At 33.7% G+C, this 21,128-nt stretch overlaps 1 protein-coding gene across 1 annotated transcript; it reads left to right on the forward strand.

Moving 5' to 3' along the window:
* The first annotated feature begins 5,518 nt into the window (after window positions 1–5,518).
* LOC149544139 (protein PHLOEM PROTEIN 2-LIKE A8-like) lies at window positions 5,519–9,681 on the forward strand. The gene is made up of 2 exons (XM_089795901.1): window positions 5,519–5,648; window positions 9,362–9,681. The coding sequence occupies exons 1-2, from the start codon at window positions 5,519–5,521 to the stop codon at window positions 9,679–9,681; spliced, it is 450 nt and encodes a 149-aa protein (XP_089652027.1).
* The last annotated feature ends 11,447 nt before the right edge of the window (window positions 9,682–21,128 follow it).

Below are 21,128 nucleotides of genomic sequence, written 5' to 3' on the forward strand. Positions count from 1 at the left end.
TACAATGTGTCCTAGTAATTTTCCTTGGCTTGTAGCAAAGACACACTTGGCTGGGTTGAGGGAAACCCCAAACTCTCTACATCTTAGAAATACTTGTCTCAAATGATCAAGATGATCTTTTATATTCTTGGAATATACAGTTATATCATCAAGGTATACTAAGACAAACTTGTCAATTAATCTTTTGAAAGCCACCTCCATTGCCTTTTGGAATGTGGCACCTGCATTTGTTAGTCCAAATGGCATCTTGCAATAAGCATAGGTGCCCCATTTAGTAGTAAATGCTGTCTTATATCTATCAGATTCTTTAACCAACACTTGGTTATAACCAGAAAATCCATCAAGAAAAGAGAACCTCCTTGACCCACTGACCTTGGACAGAATTTGCTCCATAGAAGGGAGAGGGTGGTGATCCTTAAGGGAAGCCTGATTAAGATCCCTAAAGTCCACACACAATCTGATTTCTCCATTCTTCTTCCTTACAGGGACAAGGTTAGCCACCCATGATGAGTATTATTATCAGGAATAGAAGGCCTTACTACCACCTTTATTTGTTGCTTCTTCTCTTCCTCAAGATTCCCTAGCACATCATAAGATGCACCCACTGCTGCAAGTCTATCAGCATTTTTTTTTCTTTCCTAGGAATGCTCTGGATATTAAATGCTTGGAAACCCTCAAGCAAATCCCAGACTCTGTGTTTGTAAGACTTGAGCAGGCCATTTTTGGTGATATTCTGATTTCTCACTTGGTTCACTACCAACTCACTGTCTCCATATACTGTCAAGGCTTGAATTCCCCTCTTTTGGGCAAGTAGGAGACCTTGGATCAAAGATTCATACTCGGCCACATTATTGGTACAACTGAATTGGAGCCTAAAAGAGAAGTAGTATCTTATTTGTGCAGGAGAGATCAACATAACACCAGCCCCTGATCCATTTCTATTCCTTGAGCCATCGAAGTACATACTCCATTTTCCTCTTATGTCATCATTAGCTCCAACAAGATCAGGAACTTGAGCCTCCTTCTCTATTATGCAATATATACTAAGGCCTGTCTCAAGAGTTTCTGACATAGGTTCAAACTGACATGTATTTTCCCACTCATCTAAGAAGAAATAAGTAATCTCTACTATGGAGGTGGCGGGCTCATTTACTATGTCATTTTCATCCATCTCCAAAATAGGGCAATTCATATTAATGAAGTTGGGGGTGTAGGGTTCAGTGTGATGAAGGGCTTGAGGTTCTGCTCTAATTGAAGCATTGGCCCCATATTTGGTCTTAAATGACATATAAGACAAATCAGCAGATATGAATCCACCTATTTGGGCAGTGAAGTCTCTTGAAAGACAGATGGCAAAATAGAGCTTGACTTCAGCAACAGATATGTCTTGAATCACAGTACAACCAGGGCATGCATGTAGGGCCATTTCCACATTCCTAAGGATGCCTACGGTTTTGACAGTACTCCCATCTAGTTGTAACACATCCCTAATAATAGGCTCATATTTCATTCCTAAAGCATCAGCAACACACCTAGGCATTACTGAGCTACTAGCCCCTGAATCTATCATGCAATTATGGACTATTTTGCCTATTCTGATCAAAAGAGCTATTCCAATGATTAGGAGGCCTACCACCACTTGGGGCCTAATGTTGTAATTGGGGGGGGGCTTGCCACTTTGGGCTTGCTGCCTTTCTAAGGCCACCACCTTGTTACTCATTTTTTGTATTAGAGAAAAACTATCCTCTAATCTCTTCCCTTGGTCCTTCAACTCCTTCCCCTGCTCTTGCAATTTTTTATCCAGAGTCCTCTCTCTTTTATCTGTATTCAGCACTAGACCTTGGAGCATTTCCTTGAGTTCATCTATTCCGTTTGAGGATGTGGAAGCTTGGGGAACTGGAGTAAGGGCTTGTGACATAGAAATCGTAGGAAGGGGTGCTATTGCTGGTTGGTGGTTGGGAACATCAGGAAAGAAAGATATAGGAGGCATTGGAGCCAACTTTCCTCCTTGTATTAGGATGTTCTCAGCCTTTATAGCTATCTCATAAGCATTCGGTAATGTATCCCCTCCCATAGTTTGGATTGTAGTGGCAATGTCACTATTGAAAGCTTTAAGGTAATGCAAGAAGGCATTATTAGGGGTAGGTTTCACTATAGTAGGTATTCTATCCCATGTCTTTTGGAATCTGTAATTAAAATCAGTCATACATTCATGGGGGGCTCTTTTTATTGTAGTCAGTTGCTCTAGTAGTGACAAATGGTCACTCTTATCCTCAAAATGTTTGCATAATCCTGCTCCTAGTCCATCTCAATCACTTATGGAACCATGAGCTAAGCCTCTATACCATTGTAATGCTTTTCCTTTTAAAGATGAGGCTAGAAGTCTAATGGCAACATCATCTTCTATAATACCATGAATATTGCAGACATTCGCTACCTCTTAGATATGCTCTAAAGGGGAAATAGAAGTTTCACCAGTAAAATCAGGTATACTTTTTAGTGCAGATACTAGTATATCATGTCTTTGGGCTAACAACAGAGGACTTACACCATTAAAGGTGGAAAAAGCATGAACTCTTGGCTGTGCCATATAAACAAGTGTTCTATTGATGAGTGTTGATGGCAATCTAGGCTGAGTTCGAATAGTAGGGGGAGTAGAGACAGATCTTACAGGTATATCAACTGTTATTCTACCCCTAACTAGTGATAATGAAGTTCTAGTCCTTCTTCTCCTAGGATTTGAAAGAGAAAGCTCTTGATATTGAAATTTACCTCTAGAAGATGCCCTTGTTTCAGTTCTGGGCATGGATCACTGCAAACTTGGTCTGGAACCAGACTTTTTGATGTTCAGAGTCGCCAAGTACTTGAAGAATCAGCCTCTTGAAGGCTTCAAAATTGAAGGCAGCACTACTTCTTCAACATTTATCTCTAGAATTCTTTCTTCTTGACACCAGTAGACCTAAAATATTCTGATATGAGTCCCACCAGGCATGCCAAAAACTGTTGTCACATAGGTTTGCACCCTTGTCCAAGGCCTATGCGCGAGGACAACCTAGTGAAACATGGAAACAACCTCCAAGCTATAGGACTTGAACTGCGAGGTTGAGTCTCCGGAGAAGGCCGGCTTCCTCTTACTATCAGGGCACACCTATCTATTCTCAGAAGGGAAAGGGAGAAAGAGAGCACTAAAGCAAATCTACCTAGTCTAATCTAAGGCGGTGATGCACCAAAATAGAGTGTTCAGGCTCATTTCTACCCATATATGCACTACGAAACTAGGGTAACATTCAAGGTCATACATTCATTCACACTTATATAGACCAACAACCACATATTGATCAGGAGACCAATTGAATAACACCAGGAATAGAAGATTTCACTTGTATGTTATTCCATAGGCCAAAGATAGATACAATATGCAGACCACTGATCTCAACAATACATCAATGAGAGGCAAAATGCTACACATACATGTTGATGGCTGAAAGAGATGATACAGGATGTTTTATCTAGCTCAGAGACAAAGGGATTTTTACACTGCAAGTCTGCAAGCAGCAACAGAGAAAATCAGGAAGAGTCGACCCTAAGAACAGATCACCAAATTTCCTTTATAGATTAGGCATAACTGAAGATTTCTGCATTACATTCACTTCTCACCTACTGGCATTAACTTTCTATCCTAAGAATCCAATTAAAGATCTAATTGAACATGGCCTGCATACCAAGAAATCTGATATCCCTCTTAGAAAGAGCCTGGAGAAGATAGGAACGGTGCCACAACATTCTCTGACATGGTAGATGGATCACCCAGATGGATGGAGTGTCTTCTTGTGCTTGGCATTCATTCTGAGTTGGTAGCAATTAATCCCACTATCAGATTGTGGAAAAACCCAGATTTCTCATCATTCATGATTTGTGCACCCATCAGAATTGATCACTCAAACAGGCTCGACGAGCCAACTGGGCCATGTAGGCCAATCACATCTTCGATCTCGCCACCCTGGTAGTCTCTTACGTTTGACTGGGCGCTTACCACCCTTTCTATGCGACTGGGCATTATGTCGCTATCGAAAAGTCATCGAAGATCTTGATAGCACCATAGTGCCTAAGGGTTTCAACCTAACTGCGCCACCTTTCATCATCTTGCCGTAACCTTACGTTAACCGTCATGTCGACTGCGATGATTGCAATGACCGCCAACCATTTTACTTACTGCGCTTCCGAATCCGTGCCCACGAGGACACGTAGCGCACGGGCGCTAACTCGCTATCATAAAACTCGTGCGGCTTGTCCATGGCGAGATAGCACCCACCGCCGATCTCTGTAGATCTAACGATCACAAAACTTGACCTCCCGCGACCCTCCTTATCTATTGATTCGCTAGGCCCGCTGATACGTGGCTTCTCCTTGTTGGTCTGTTGGTCAGTTAAATCTAGCTGCACCAATGGCATGAAATGTGGCCTTGCCAAGACACATGGCGCACAGGCGCTATGTCGCCGACATTAACTCTCGGGCAGTTCTCGATAGCGAGACAGCGTCAGTCATAGATCCCCGCGGATCCGATGATCGTGAAGACTCGCCATTCGTGCTGAGACTACTAGGCCCATTGTATACTATGCACTGACTCATACACATGGAACCTCCCTATTTGGTTCGACGAAACACTAGCTGGCAACCCAAGACCTGATCCGCAGAGCGACCACGTGTCAACTAGGCGCCATGTTGCTATGCAAAAATCGAGACCGAATTCCCATAGCGCTATAGCGCCCACTGACAGCGTGTCCTAAGATTTACACGTGTCCCCATCCGATTCACTATCCTGACGTCGGGCTGACAAATTGCGCTGCAGAGTACCGACGGGACCCATCTGCTTGATCATTCCTTGCCACGGTGAACCTTTCGTTTGGGCACTATGTCACCATCAGAAAATGCATTGGTTTTTCGTTGGCGCCATGGCGCCTCGCCATTTTTTGAAATGTCCAGGCCGTGAAACTTATTTTCCCGCCGCCATGAAACTTTTGACCTACCGTACTCTGCGATCTGCGACTGGACCCATCCCACTCGGCACCATGTCTGCAACTGCACCACACTCTGGATAACACCTGGCAATCCTTGGTCCTGTCCATCCATGTGGCAGATGGTCACTATGTCGCCATGATAAAATCCATGCATCTCTGCCATAGCGAGATGGTGCCATCCGTCAATGCGACCCAATCCGACGATCGTGAGGACTCATCGTACCTCGTGCTTCCGCCCTCCATGTCGATACACCTGGCATCGCCTTGAGACACTGCCCCACCTGACACGTGTCACCAGGGCACGATTTCACTATCATAACCCTCGCGCAACTCCTCTATAGTGCGATGGCACTTACCGTTGATCCGAGCTGATCCGACGGTGGTGAACGTAAGCCCCGACTGTGTTAGCCGTGCCGATAGGAACTCTGACCTGGCACATGTGGTTCCTTCTGATTTGTCGCCGCAACACCTGATTCTGCCAGTCATTGAAACTCACCGCCATGACTATTTCCGCCAAGCGCTATGTTGCTATGGAGATTTTTCGGCCGATATGCAATAGTGACATAGCGCCAAGGGCGTCAAGAACCTTTTTTGACCCACAGAATGCTGGACCCACCCCTGCAACATGTCGTAAGGGCATCATCGCGCTATAATAAATATCGTGCATTTCCCTTATAGCGCGATGGCACCAACCGTCGGTACTGCTTAGATCTGACGACCAAAAACTTGCAGGTCGTAACATTAAAATACTAATTCGAGACTAATTGTTGCACGAGCCGCACTTTCAAAATTTAAATCCTTGGTGGCAAAACCAAAGGTAATAGTCACTTTTAAATATAATATTATTAAACACTATTTAATTTAAAATCTACTTTCAGGTGCAAGCTACCATTTTGATTGAGCAGGAGAAATTGAGAAGGTTCCTACATGATGGGTACCAATGGCATAGAACTTTGGATGACTTGCAAGTTTTCCTGCATGATTATAATAGGCTGACTAGGGAGATCAAAGAGAAAGGGCATGCCAAAAAAGAGGAATTATTCATGGCAATTCAGATTCAAGAGCACAAAAGAATTGTTTGAATGGAGGGCCTCTTAGGTTGGACAACATGGGTAATCCCTATGATGTTCTTAGCTAGACTATTCCTCTTCTCTTCTGTTGTTTTTCTGACTTGATGTACAGCGGTCTCTGATTCTCTGTGGTGAGGCTTGGCCTCCTTGTTTTCTCTCGTGGTGACCTTTTTGGTTCTCCTCCTTTTTGTAACTCTTATATCTAATAGAAAAAATATTAATAACTCTAACTATTTTAATTATGATATACCAAACAAAATCTTATTTATAGTAACTAAAAATATAATATATTTATGTAGAGTTAAAATGTAAATGTAACTTTTAAATATAGTATTATTTAACACTATTTAATTGAAAATATTAACAACTCTAACTAAAAATAAATCTAGCTATTAATAAATCGAACTATTAATAAATTTAACTTAACCAAAATTGAATCAAACATAGAAACAAGCACTATGAATAAATAAATATATGTTTGTGCTTCCAATGCAAATGCACTTGGACGACGGGGCCGACAGTTGCCATGCCATGCCATGGATGAGTGACGCCATCTATCCAGCCCCACGGTTATGGATAGAGCAACATCATCTATCACTCTATTATAGCTTCATTATATTACTTCATTTATATCACTTCATTTAAAAAATCTTTGTTAAAAGAAAATAAATGATAATTTTTATGATTAACACTAAAAAAATTATTTTAGGTCCATTTAGTTTTTTTTTTATTAGATTTCTCACCATTGACACTTAGTTATATTTTTATTTAAGTTATGATATTTTTTTTTCAATTTTACCAAGTGCGAACTTTTATTTTTAACTAGATTCATTTGAAAACTTATTATCTAATTAATATTGTATATTATACTTATGTCAAATTATACTAAACTAATACGTATTCACTTAAATTTGCTAGCATTAATGAAAATTAAATCTAATTAACATGAAAATTAAAATATAGATTTATTATGTAAATGATAATATGTATTAAACAAATAAATCTACTTATATATTGAATATCTTAATGATATATATTAAACTTAAACAATATAAAATAATAATAAATATACATAATAAACATTATTAGTTCGATAAAATAATAAAATAATAAATATTAAAACTAAACATTTAAAATTTATAACTAATCACATGCACATATACAAAATATTCACTATTTTGAACCTTTATTTCAAAAAACATCCCACACATCTCTTCATGCCTTTACTGTTTAATAGCCACTCGCTTAGAGAAAGTGCAACGGGGGCCCGCAGATGCAATTGCATGGCATGGCATGGGGGGGGGGGGGACATCCAACCCATCCTGAATGATGGGGGTGGGTAGGCGACACCGTTGAATAATTCCTAAGCAACCTTGAAGTGGGCACCTTAAGTAGGAGAAGAGAGGAGACCCCCTACTACTAGTTTTGTCATAGATACTTTTTAATTATTATTTTTAAAAATTCAAGAAAATGATGACGTGTAGATAATGCATGTTCATTTACTAATAGTTGATAATTTTTTAGCTTTCTCGGTTGCTGATTGTTTTATTTTTTAATTGAGTTGGACATGTTAATAATTGTTGTGTTCTAAGCCTAGATTATTTGTTATTTATTTACTATTATTTATTATTCAATTACTATTATCTACAAAGTTAGCCCGAAAGGTTATACGAATCTAAGCTTTGACCTTGGCATCAAATGATACATCTTCCTAAACTTGAGTTGGTTTTGACAAAAACTACAATATTGCCGAAGGGGCCAAAGGGATGATGATCGAGAGGAGGAGAGATGCTAAGATAAAGAAGAGGGACATGGAGAGGATAGGAGAGGGAGGGGAATTTAGAGAAAGAGGAATGGAAGATATAAACATATAAAGAAGGCACATTGAGATAGGGAGTGATGTAAAGATAAAGATAGAAAGTGATATTTAAGGAGGTCGAGATGAAGAGATAAGGGATGGATAGTGATGGAGAGTTAATGAGATAGAGGAATATGTAGGAGAAAGAAAAATGAAAATGTACAAATTTAAATATATTGCATGTATATATACAAAAGTAAGGTCAAAATTTTTTTTAATTGAGCTCTCGTATGTACACATGTACCCATTGCACACTAAGGTACATTGCTGAAAGTTTCATGTACAAAATATGACAGTTGAATATATGAAACAATACAACCACTCAAAAAAATGAATTATATATATAAAGAGTTCTAGATGGTCTTCAATTCTACAGCTGGAAGTCTTCGAATTAAAAACCCTTTCTAGACAATAATATATATATATGTATATATATATATATATATATATATGAAGAAAGTGGATTTGGCATAGAGTTCTAGATGGTCGGCAATTCTAGATTATCGGCTGGAAATCTATGAATTTGGAAGTGCTTACCAGATGATACTTCTGCAGGTCTTCCGCGCTGTTACTTATGCAAAGACTGGTCAACAATGAATGGTTTCAGCCACTCTTTGTCTTAGATCAGTATCATTTCTTCGCTTCACGAAAAGTGATACGAAAAGAGACAATTTCAAAAAGATTGATTGAAATTTCATGTGTGCTAACTTCCTTTCTCTTTTGTCTGCAATGAGCCACTTTTATTATTCTTATTTAATTACATCATATCCCTTCACGCTTCTCTGTTAGTTCTGCCTGGCTTCCTTCACATTCTCTGTTGCGCTACCTACACCTCTAAGCTTTTTTTATATTTTGGATTTCTCTTCGCCTGATGAATAACAAGAATCCCTTTATTCTTTTAGATTTACATCTTTTTCCCTTTTGTTGTTTTGTACCATCGAATCCAATTTCATGGCATCATCTTCCAACACTAGCAGCAGTTTTCTGCATGTTGCAAAATCTGCACCATCCGATGTATTTATTAGTCACGCCAAACATATGCTAGCTGGACTCATGATCTCTGAAAAGCTTAAATATGCAGCCATGCAACTAAAGGTTTTTCTGAATTTAGAAGAGCGTCAATTGGTGGATCAACAAGTAAAAACAACAATCGATTGTGCTTCCTTGCATTTCCTAATATTTTCAAAGGAGCATGCTCAATCCAACTACTGTTTGGAAGAGCTAACATTCATACACAGAAGAAGGAAAATTAGTAGAATTGTTCCCATCTTCTACCAAGTTAAGCCTGAAGATGTACGATATTTGAAAGGAGACTATTTTGATGCATTTGAGCGATACAAAAGAGAAGGAAAATACAACTCAAAAAAGCTTCGCAATTGGAAGAAAGTACATTTCAAAGTTTCACATTATATCAGGAGATAACGTGCCCGGTGTACTAGAAATAGTAGTGAAAAGAGGAAAGGTTCATATAGCCATATTTTCAATGAACTATGCAAAATCAAAGTTGTGCTTGCGAGAGCTGGCATTTATGAAATCCAAAACTTGTGCTCAGATTATTCCCATTTTCTATGGTGTACAACCTGAACATTTTCGATATACAAAAGGAGTTTTTGGGGATGCCTTTCAACGACATAAAGAGAAGGGTAGATTCACCTCAAAGCAGCTTCGGAAGTTAAAGGAAACACTCTTTGGTGCTTCATGGCATCTTAGTCCAATCCTTCATAGCAAGGATTGAGTATCAATCCCTAATTATTCATTTCTTCTCAATTACATAGTTAAACTCTTATAAGATAATGTTCAGTTGTTTGATTTTTTTCTTGTATTTCGTATTAAGTGTAATGAAAACTATTAAAGTCTAATGTTTATTTTTTTGCATTTTGTTGTTATATATGTGGAGAGATGAGGATATGCTGCTCAAGAAGATTCCATCTGTATGTACAGGATTTGTAAAACTAAAAGAAAGGCTACAGAATACTCAGTATAAAGGGAGCTATGTTTTCAAACTGCTTTCATCATTATTCAATTTTTAAATGTATGTACATTAAATTGTATTCAATATATTATATTATTATGCGATAGGTTGATCTCCAGACAAAATTTATTAAAGAAAAAATAAAGCCAAACTTTTCCTTTCCAGATTCTCAAATTTATAGTAATTTTTTCTCAAATTTTTTGTTGTTTTCAGCTACAAACTATGCAGATCATGAAGATCAAATGCTGAATTTTTTGGAAAATCCATGATGTTTTCAATTTTTTTTAACTTGGTCAACTATACAGTTTGTAAGGAGGATAGCCGTGGCCTATTATTATTTTCCTCAATACAAATGCATGTTCTCTTGATGAACAATCAAGAACTTCATTCTTATGGAAATGTTTCTAGAATGATTATTCAATTTTAGATTTATTCTATTGTATCAATTCAAATGCTAAATGTAAATGATGGTTTTTGAGTGCATAATGATATCAAATGAGAAAATGAATTGCATTAAATGTATTTATATTAGTCATCCTCTAAAGAAAACAATTGGCATGAGTGGACATTATTTTGAACATTTAATTTTCAATATTTGTGGATCAATTCTATAAATCTAAGGTCGGTCCCTTAATGACAACATCGAAAAATGGATTGATTTAAATTATATGCATGCATATAATCATTTGATAAATGTATAATTAATGCTACTTTATTGAGATATGAGTGCATAAAGAAAATGTTGGGGTTTAATTAAATATGAAATATGTGTGACATTTGGGTAGATATTCCATTTGTCAATATATCTATTTATCAAGGGATTCTCCTTAGAACAAACACAGAAATAAATTGAAAATATAATTGGTATACAAAATTTATAATTTTTCTATCTTACCTTTGAGATGCATGTGAATCCTAGAATGATTATATGTTTAAAAATATGTAGCATTGACACAAAATGTATGCATAACACAAGAATTTGGATATGAAGGGATATAATCATTGCATACATATAAATTTAGTGTAACCTACAATGTGTCATCATGTAAATATACAACATATATGTCATACATATTCTCCAAGTTGAACTTAGAAAATAAAGAGAAAGTTAGCTTGTATGATAGGAACAAAGAAAAAGTAGATTCCATATAATTGAGGATGGAGGGTGTTGAGAAAAAAAATGTTCATAAGGTTGAGTGAATTTGGAGAAAATGGATGGATCAATCGCCATAACATACAATCATGTATCATAATAAGGATATTCTCATTTAACTTAATAGTATCTTATTTTCACAAGCTATTAGTAAATATCAATATATTTTTGCATTCAATTGTATGTGTTTATTGGATTCTAACAGAACACCCAATTGAATCTAGAAATATATTGATATTTACTAATTTAATCTGTTATGGATTACATAAAAGAGAGTGCATAATGTGTTGGACCCTTATAATTAAAAGAGTGATTATATCTAAAACGAACTTATTTTAATTAAGTAAAATTATTTTATTGTGAGGTTTAAGTTTTCCAGAAGATGAAGCATCAAAATTTTTTAATTATACTAAAAAAATTATAGTACTTGTGCATGTAAATTTTGACAAACAAGTTGAAGTATATAACATAGCCTACTTAGAATGTACACAACACTCAACTTCAATATTGATGGTTATTAAACATTAATAAAAATAAGTAGTATCCGCATCAACACCATCCTTTATGCTAGAATATGATAGTTATAATGAAGGATTATGAATGATGTAATATATGAGCACTTACACTAATATAAAGTCATCTCTCTTCCTTCTCTTTCTCCCCACACATCTATTAACATGATAAGAAATTAACCATAATTTTATTTATTTGAAAATAAAATTTAACTAACATTGTCTACATCATTCAATAAGAAGAGCTCTTGGTGAGATGGAGTTCGTGCCTTTGAGCTTGTCAATGATAAAATATTATATTTTTTGAAAACATATATTTTCCAATTAGATTGTCAATTGTTATTAATCTATTATTTATTTAGTTATTAATTAATTTTTATTTAAATAAAGTTGATATTTCTTGTGAAATTTAAAAATTAATAAATTAATAAAATAATTTTTTAACAAAATATTAGAATGAAAATGATTTTTTTAAATGAAATAATAGATGTTTAAAAAATATACTAAAAAATTCCCATTTGTGTGCTCTTGTGAGAAAAATATACCATTGAAGTCATCTCACCCGTTCATTAATTCTTACCTTCTTTCTTTATCATTTTGGAATGTGTATTTTCACCACTTTATAGGTGATCATGCTTCAAGCTCATACTTACTCTTTTCTATTGACGATATGACCCGCACAAAACAAAGCATGGCGAAGTGCTTCCTTCCACTCCTCCAGCTTCTTTGGGTTATATCTACCCTTGTCTTGGTGCTGCCCAAATGCCTTACCATAGCTTCCCTTTCCAATATATCTTAATTCATACGGAAAGTCATGGTAATAAATGGGAACAAACTTACTGCCTTCTCTTCCGCTAATAAATGAAAGATCTCGCAAACACCACTTGGACGTTGCATAGTCCTCTAAAAATATAGCTATGCTAAGCCAGGTACTCTTTATTACTTGTTCTAGTACACTAGAAAAGTGACCTCCCCCACTTAAGCTCTTCTAAATCCAGAAAAACCTTCAGTACCATTCCTGTGAGCATTTTATAGATAGTTGTGGCGAGTGTATGTTTGACATCAGGACCCCGATGGTTAATAAATACATTATACTTAAGCTTTCTCACAAGCATTATCGATCCACCTGAAGTAGATGTACTTGCTGCAAATTCTTCTCCCTGTTGTTGGATGCTTGAACTAGTCTTAGCTGGTCCTACAAATTCTTGACACATTTTTCCCTCTTTCGCTACCCACTCTGTAATTGTCTTCAGCAGCATAAACGTCACAAGTTCTATGGATAACTAAATTCTATGAGCCTCAAAATAAAAGAATGAAGCTTGTTTGGGTCAAATGCATAGCCTCCTTTTACATAGCGTACATCATCATTCTTAACACAACAGAAAATAACAACAATTTTAGTGCCTAATTTACCCCTGTTGTGCATGGATGACAGCTCTTCTAAGCACCGATCAGATTGTGCATACCCCCTCTGAAAATATTGGAATGTAAAGCCAGGCACTCTTAAAAGCTACTTCTACTTCTTCATCCCGCAAATCGAGCCCTTTCGAAGTCAGAAAAACCTTCAGTCCCAACGCATCAAGCTCTTTATAAATTGCTACGCCCAGAGGATGTTTAAAAGGATTGATAAATACATCATAATGCGGGAAATCTTTCATAGGCATCGTGGATGCACAAGAAGCAGATGTGGATGATTAAAACTCTTCAGTGCATTGGCAATTTAACAGAACACCACTGTGCGGGTTAGAAGAAAATGCCATAAAATTAGATTTAAGTGAACATGACAAAGGTTGAAAAAAGGGGTGTTCAAAGAGAAAAGGAGTGGGTGCATATAAAAGAGAAGGAGAGGGATAAGTAATGAGAAATAAATGTGCGACTAAACGTGTAGACTGTGTGTACTCGCTCAGGTAACCGCGCGGAAGAAACGAAGAAATAAAGAAGCATGACAGAGTCTGACTAATAGAGTTAGAGTGACTAGTTGAGGATAGCTGAAGTTTTATTTGACTTTTCGTACTCCTTTAGCCTTCTTCCAACTTTAATATTGTGGATCCACCAGAGTTAAATGTAGATGGGGCAATTTCTTTGAGCTCTTGGCCACTGCTAGTGTTGGAAGTAGATGCCATGAAATCAGATTTGATGAAACAAGACAACAGACACAGAACTGAAGGACAAAACTAGAAGGGTTGTTCGTCTTCTTGTTGAGATAAGATGGACCGAATAAAAATATCAAGGTAAAATAAATGCGTGAAAGAAGTGCTCTTTGAACAGAAGCAAAAGGCGCAGAAGAATTTTTGTCCGTGGAATCCCAATTCATATTTGTTGGTGTCTCGCCAGTTGTTCCACCGAATTTAGGGAAAACATCTAATTACCGAGCGACTAAATGAAAACGCGTTTGCTAAATTATTCTGATTGTGTATTTTTTTATTCTAAGAAAATAATTATTTCAATATCTTTAAACTTTAGTGAAATCCAGTGCAAATACGTTGCTTCATAGACAACCTTTTATAGATAACTATGTATTCGTTGGGTACATTAAAAATTTCATCGAAGTGGGAAAAAAAGAACTCATTTTCGGCGTATTCTACCCAGCCCGATCGTTCGGGATGGGTAGGATGCGTGCCCCTCCATGCCATGCCATTGCATCATCTGCGAGCCCCAGTTGCACTTTGTCCAAGTGAGTGGCCATCACACGGTAAAGGCATGAAGAGATGTGGGCGTGTGGGATGTTTTTTCAAATAAAGGTTAAAAATAAAAGTTCGTACTTAGTAAATGTTTTTAAAAATTATCATAACTTAAATAAAAATATAGTTAAGTGTCTATGGTGAAAAATCTAATTTTAAAAAAAAAACTAAATGGACCTAAAATAAATTTTTTAGTGTTAATCATAAAATTTATCATTTTTTTTCCTTTAACAAAATTTTTTTAAATGAAGTAATATAATAGAGTTAGTAATATAATGAAACAATTATAGAGTGATATTAACTCTATTAATTAATTAATTTTCAAATTCTAATTCAATAGAGTCATTATTAAAATCTAAGAAATAAAATAAATATTTAATATTTCATAAGAAAACATTATTTTGTTACAAATTTAATAAGGAAAATAATATTTAACATAAAAATTGAAGGAAATATCATTTGACAAAATTTAATATTCAACATTCAATTCTAAACAACACTTTAAGTTATAAATAATAATACATATATAAAAAACAATAAGATAATATGATTTTGAAATAGTTTAGTTAAAAATGAAAGTCTACATACATCTAATTAGATAAATATTTTATTACGATATATTTTTTAAAATTTTATTAATATAAGCATTTTATTTTTTACGAAACTAATTTATATATTAATATTTTAATCTTTTATAATTTTAATAATTTTAAAAATATTAATTAGTAAATCGAGATTATATATATATATATATATACACTAAAAAAATCGATATAAGTTTAACTATAAATATAACTTAATTTTTATTATGATATACTAAAAAATATATTATTTATAGTAACTAAAAATATAATATATTTATGTAGAGTTAAAATGTAAATGTAACTTTTAAATATAGTATTATTAAACACTATTTATTTTAAAATATTAATAACTCTAACTAAAAATAAATCTAGCTATTAATAAATCGAACTATTAATAAATTTAACTTAACCAAAATTGAATCAAACATAAAAACAAGTGCTATGAATAAATAAATAAATGTTTGTGCTTCCAATGCAAATGCACTTGGATGACGGGGCCGACAGTTGCCATGCCATGCCATGGATGAGTGACATCATCTATCCAGCCCCACAGTTATGGATAGAGCGACATCATCTATCACTCTATTATTGCTTCATTATATTACTTCATTTATATCACTTCATTTAAAAAATCTTTATTAAAGGAAAATAAATGATAAATTTTATGATTAACACTAAAAAATTTACTTTAGGTCCATTTAGTTTTTTTTTTATTAGATTTCTCACCATAGACACTTAATTATATTTTTATTTAAGTTATGATATTTTTTTTCAAATTTTACCGAGTGCAAACTTTTATTTTTAACTAGATTAATTTGAAAACTTATTATCTAATTAATATTTTATATTATAGTTATGTCAAATTATATTAAACTAATACACATTCATTTAAATTTACTAGGATTAATGTAAATTCAATTTAATTAACATGAAAATTAAAATATAGATTTATTATGTAAATGATAATATATATTAAACAAATAAATCTACTTATATATTGAATATCTTAATGATATATATTAAACTTAAACAATATAAAATAATAATAAATATACATAATAAACATTATTAGTTCGATAAAATAATAAATATTAAAACTAAAAATTTAAAATTTATAACTAATCACCTACACATATACAAAATATTCACTATTTTGAACCTTTATTTGAAAAAATAGCCCACACATCTCCTCATGCCTTTACTGTCTAATAGCCACTCGCTTATAGAAAGTGCAATGGGGGCCCGCAGATGTAATTGCATGGCATGGCATGGAAGGGTGCACATCCAACCCATCTTGAACGATGGGGCTGGGTAGACGACACCGTTGCATAATTCCTAAGCAACCTTGAAGTGGGAACCTTAAGTAGGAGAAGAGAGGAGACCCCCTACTACTAGTTTTTTCATAGATACTTTTTAATTATTTTTTTAAAAAATTCAAGAAAATGATGACGTGTAGATAATGCATGTTCATTTACTAATAGTTGATCATTTTTTAGCTTTCTTGGTTGCTGATTGTTTTATTTTTTAATTGAGGTCGATATGTTAATAATTTTCGAGTTCTAAGCCTAGATTATTTATTATTTATTTACTATTATTTATTATTCAATTACTATTATCTACAAAGTTAGCCCGAAAGATTATACGAATCTAAGCTTTGACCTTGGCATCAAATGATACATCTTCCTAAACTTGAGTTGGTCTTGACAAAAACTACAATATTGCTGAAGGGGCCAAATGGATAATGATCGAGAGGAGGAGAGATGCTAAGATAAAAAAGAGGGACATGGAGAGGATAGGAGAGGGAGGGGAATTTAGAGAAAGAGGAATGGAAGATATAAATATATAAAGAAGGCACATTGAGATAGGGAGTGATCTAAAGATAAAGATAGAAAGTGATATTTAAGGAGGTCAAGATGAAGAGATAAGGGATGCATAGTGATGGAGAGTTAATGAGATAGAGGAAGATGTAGGAGAAAGAAATATGAAAATGTACAAATTTAAATATATTGCATGTATATATACAAAAGTAAGGTCAGAATTTTGTTTAATTGAGCTCTCGTATCTACACATGTACCCATTGCACACTAAGGTACACTGCTGAAAGTTTCATGTACAAAATATGACAGTTGAATATATGAAACAATACAACCACTCAAAAAAATAAATTATATATATAAAGAGTTCTAGATGGTCTGCAATTCTACACCTGGAAGTCTTCGAATTAAAAACCCTTTCCAGACGATAATATATATATGAAGAAAGTGGATTTGGCACAGAGTTCTAGATTGTCAGCAATTCTAGATTATCGGCTGGAAGTGCTTAGCAGATGATACTTCTGCAGGTCTTGCGCGCTGTTACTTATGCAAAGACTGGTCGGCAATGAATGGTTTCAGCCACTCTTTCTCTTAGACCACTATCATTTCTTCGCTTCATGAAAAGTGAAATGAAAAGAGACAATTTCAAAAAGATTGATTGGAAATTCCTATGTGCTAACTTCCTTTCTCCTTTTTCTGCAACGAGCCACTTTGATTATTCATATTTAATTACATCGTATCCCTTCACGCTTCTCTGTTAGTTCTGCCTGGCTTCCTTCACATATCTTTGTTGTGCTACCTGCACCTCTAAGCTTTTTATATGTTTTGGATTTCTCTTCTCTTGATGAATAACAAGAATTACTTTCTTCTTTTAGATTGTCATCTTTTTTCCTTTGTTGTTTTGTACCGTCGAATCCAATTTCATGGCATCATCTTCCAACACTAGCAGTAGTTTTCCGCATGTTGCAGAATCTGCTCCATCCGATGTATTTATTAGTCACGCCAAACATCTGCTAGCTAGACTCATGATCTCTGAAAAACTTAAATATGCAGCCATGCAAGTGAAGGTTTTTCTGAATTCAGAAGAGCATTAATTGGTGGATCAACAAGTAAAAAGAACAATCGATTGTGCTTCCATGAATTTTCTCATATTTTCAAAGGAGCATGCTCAATCCAACCGCTATTTGGAAGAGCTAGCATTGATACATAGAAGAAGGAAAATTAGTAGAATTGTTCCCATCTTCTACCAAGTTAAGCCTAAAGATGTACGATATTTGAAAGGAGACTATTTTGACGCATTTGAGCGATACAAACGAGAAGGCAAATATAACTCAGAAAAGATTCGCAAGTGGAAGAAAGTACATTTCAGAGTTTCACATTATATGGGGATATAATGTGCCTGGTGTTCTAGAAACAGTAATGAAAAGAGGAAAGGTTCATATAACCATATTCTCAATGAACTATGCAGAATCAAAGTGGTGCTTGCGAGAGCTGGCATTAATGAAATCCGAAACTTGTGCTTAGATTATTCCCATTTTCTATGGTGTACAACCTAAACATTTTCGATATACGGAAGGAGTTTTTGGGGATGCCTTTCTACGACTTAAAGAGAAGGGTAGATTCACCTCAAAGCAGCTTTAGAAGTCAAAAGAAACACTCTTTGGTGCTTCATGGCATCTCAGTACAATCCTTCATAGCAAGGATTGAGCATCAGTCCCTAATTATTCATTTCTTATCAATTACATAGTTAAACTCTTATAAGATAATGTTTAGTTGTTTGATTTTTTATTTTTTTTTCGTATTAAGTGTAATCAAAACTCTTAAAGTCTAATGTTTATTTTCTCGCATCTTTTTGTTATATATGTTGACAGATGAGGATATGCTACTCAAGAATATTCCATCTGTATGTACAGTATTTTTAAAACTAAATGAAAGGCTGTAGAATACTCAACATAAAGGGAGCTCTATTTTCAAACTGCTTTCATCATTATTCAATTTTCAAATGTATGTACTTTGAATTGTATTCAGTATATTATATTATTATGCGATAGGTTAACCTCCAAACAAAATTTATTACAGAAAAAATAAATACAAACTTTTCCTTTCCAAATTCACAAATTTATAGTAATTTTTTCTCAAATTTTTTGTTGTTTTCGGCTACAAACTATGCAGATCATGAAGATCAAATGCTGAATTTTTTGGAAAATCCATGATGTTTTCAATTTTTTTAAACTTGGTCAACTATACAGTTTGTAAGGAGGATAGCCACGGCCTATTATTATTTTCCTCAATACAAATGCATGTTCTCTTGATGAACAATCAAGAACTTCATTCTTATGGAAATGTTTCTAGAATGATTATTCAATTTTAGATTTATTCTATTATATCAATTCAAATGCTAAATGTAAACGATGGTTTTTAATAGCATAATGATATCAAATGAGAAAATGAATTGCATCAAATGTATTTATATTAGTCATCCTCTAAAGAAAACAATTGGCATGAGTGGACATTATTTTGAACATTTAATTTTCAATATTTGTGGATCAATTCTATAAATCTAAGGTCGGTCCCTTAATGACAACATAAAAAATGGATCGATTTAAATTATATGCATGCATATAATCATTTGATAAATGTATAATTAATGCTACTTTATTGAGATATGAGTGCATAAAGAAAATGTTGGGGGTTAATTAAATATGAAATATGTGTGACATTTGGGTAGATATTCCATTTGTCAATATATCTATTTATCAAGGGATTCTCCTTAGAACAAACACAGAAATAAATTGAAAATATAATTGGTATACAAAATTTATAATTTTTCTATCTTATCTTTGAGATGCATGTGAATCCTAGAACAATTATATGTCTAAAAATATTTAGTATTGACACAAAATGTATGCATAACACAAGAATTTGGATATGAAGTGATATAATCATTGCACACATATAAATTTAACGTAAGCTACAATGTGTCATCATGTAAATATACAACATATATGTCATACATATTCTCCAAGTTGAACTTAGAAAATAAAGAGAAAGTTAGCTTATATGATAGGAACAAAGCAAAAGTAGATTCCATATAATTGAGGATGGAGGGTGTTGAGAAAAAAGAAATGTTCATAAGGTCGAGTGAATTTGGAGAAAATGGATGGATCAATCGCCATAACATACAATCATGGATCATAATAAGGATATTCTAATTTAACTTAATAGTATCAAATTTTCACAAGCTATTAGTAAATATCAATATATTTTTGCATTCAATTGTATGTGTTTATTGGATTCTAACAGAGCACCTAATCGAATCTAGAAATATATTGATATTTATTAATTTAATCTGTTATGAATTACATAAAAGAGAGTTCATAATCTGTTAGACCCTTATAATTAAAAGAGTGATAATATCTAAAACGAACTTATTTTAATTAAGTAAAATTATTTTGTTGTGAGGTTTAAGTTTTCCAGAAGTTGAAGCATCAAAATTTTTTAATTATAGTAAAAAAATTATAGTACATGTGCATGTAAATTTTGACAAACAAGTTGAAGTATATAACATAGCCTACTTAGAATGTACACAACACTCAAGTTCAATATTGATGGTTATTAAACATTAATAAAAATAAGTAGTATCCGCATCAACACCATCGTTTATGCTAGAATATGATAGTTATAATGAAGGATTATGAATGATGTAATATATGAGCACTTTCACTAATATAAAGTCATCTCTCTTCCTTCTCTTTCTCCCCATACATCTATTAACATGATAAGAAATTAACCATAATTATATTTATTTGAAAATAAAATTTAACTAACATTGTCTAGATCATTCAATAAGAAGAGCTCTTGGCGAGATGGAGTTTGTGCCTTTGAGCTTGTCAATGATAAAATATTATATTTTTTGAAAATATATATTTTCCAATTAGATTGTCCATTGTTATTAATCTATTATTTATTTAGTTATTAATTAATTTTTATTTAAATAAAGTCGATATTTCTTGTGAAATTAATAAATTAATAAAATAGTTTTTTAACAAAATATTAGAATGTAAAATGATTTTTTTTAAATGAAAAAATAGATGTTTAAAAAATATTACTAAAAAATTCCCATTTGTGTGCTCTTGTGAGAAAATTTGACTTGTGAATTTGGAATGGCTAAATAAGCAAGTCATATATCTATTTAACTATTGCTCCCTAAAATTGAATTTTCTTAAGCTCCCATGAATGAATAATAATTTACACCCATTTAACAAACATAAACACAAAATAGAAACGATGTACAAAATAGTTAAAATAAAATTCATAAAGGAAGACTTAGAATTTACTTATATTTTATGTATATTTCAGATAATTCTATTATTTTGAAAATTAAAAATTAAATTTGTCACATACTAATTGAATGAGAATATAAAATTTGAACATTTATAACAAGGTCAATGCATGCTTTCAATTTG

The sequence above is a fragment of the Cupressus sempervirens genome, chromosome 8 (assembly GCF_028749045.1).
Source record: "Cupressus sempervirens isolate cs-2001-9-10 chromosome 8, ASM2874904v1, whole genome shotgun sequence".
Classification (NCBI taxonomy): Eukaryota; Viridiplantae; Streptophyta; class Pinopsida; order Cupressales; family Cupressaceae; genus Cupressus; species Cupressus sempervirens.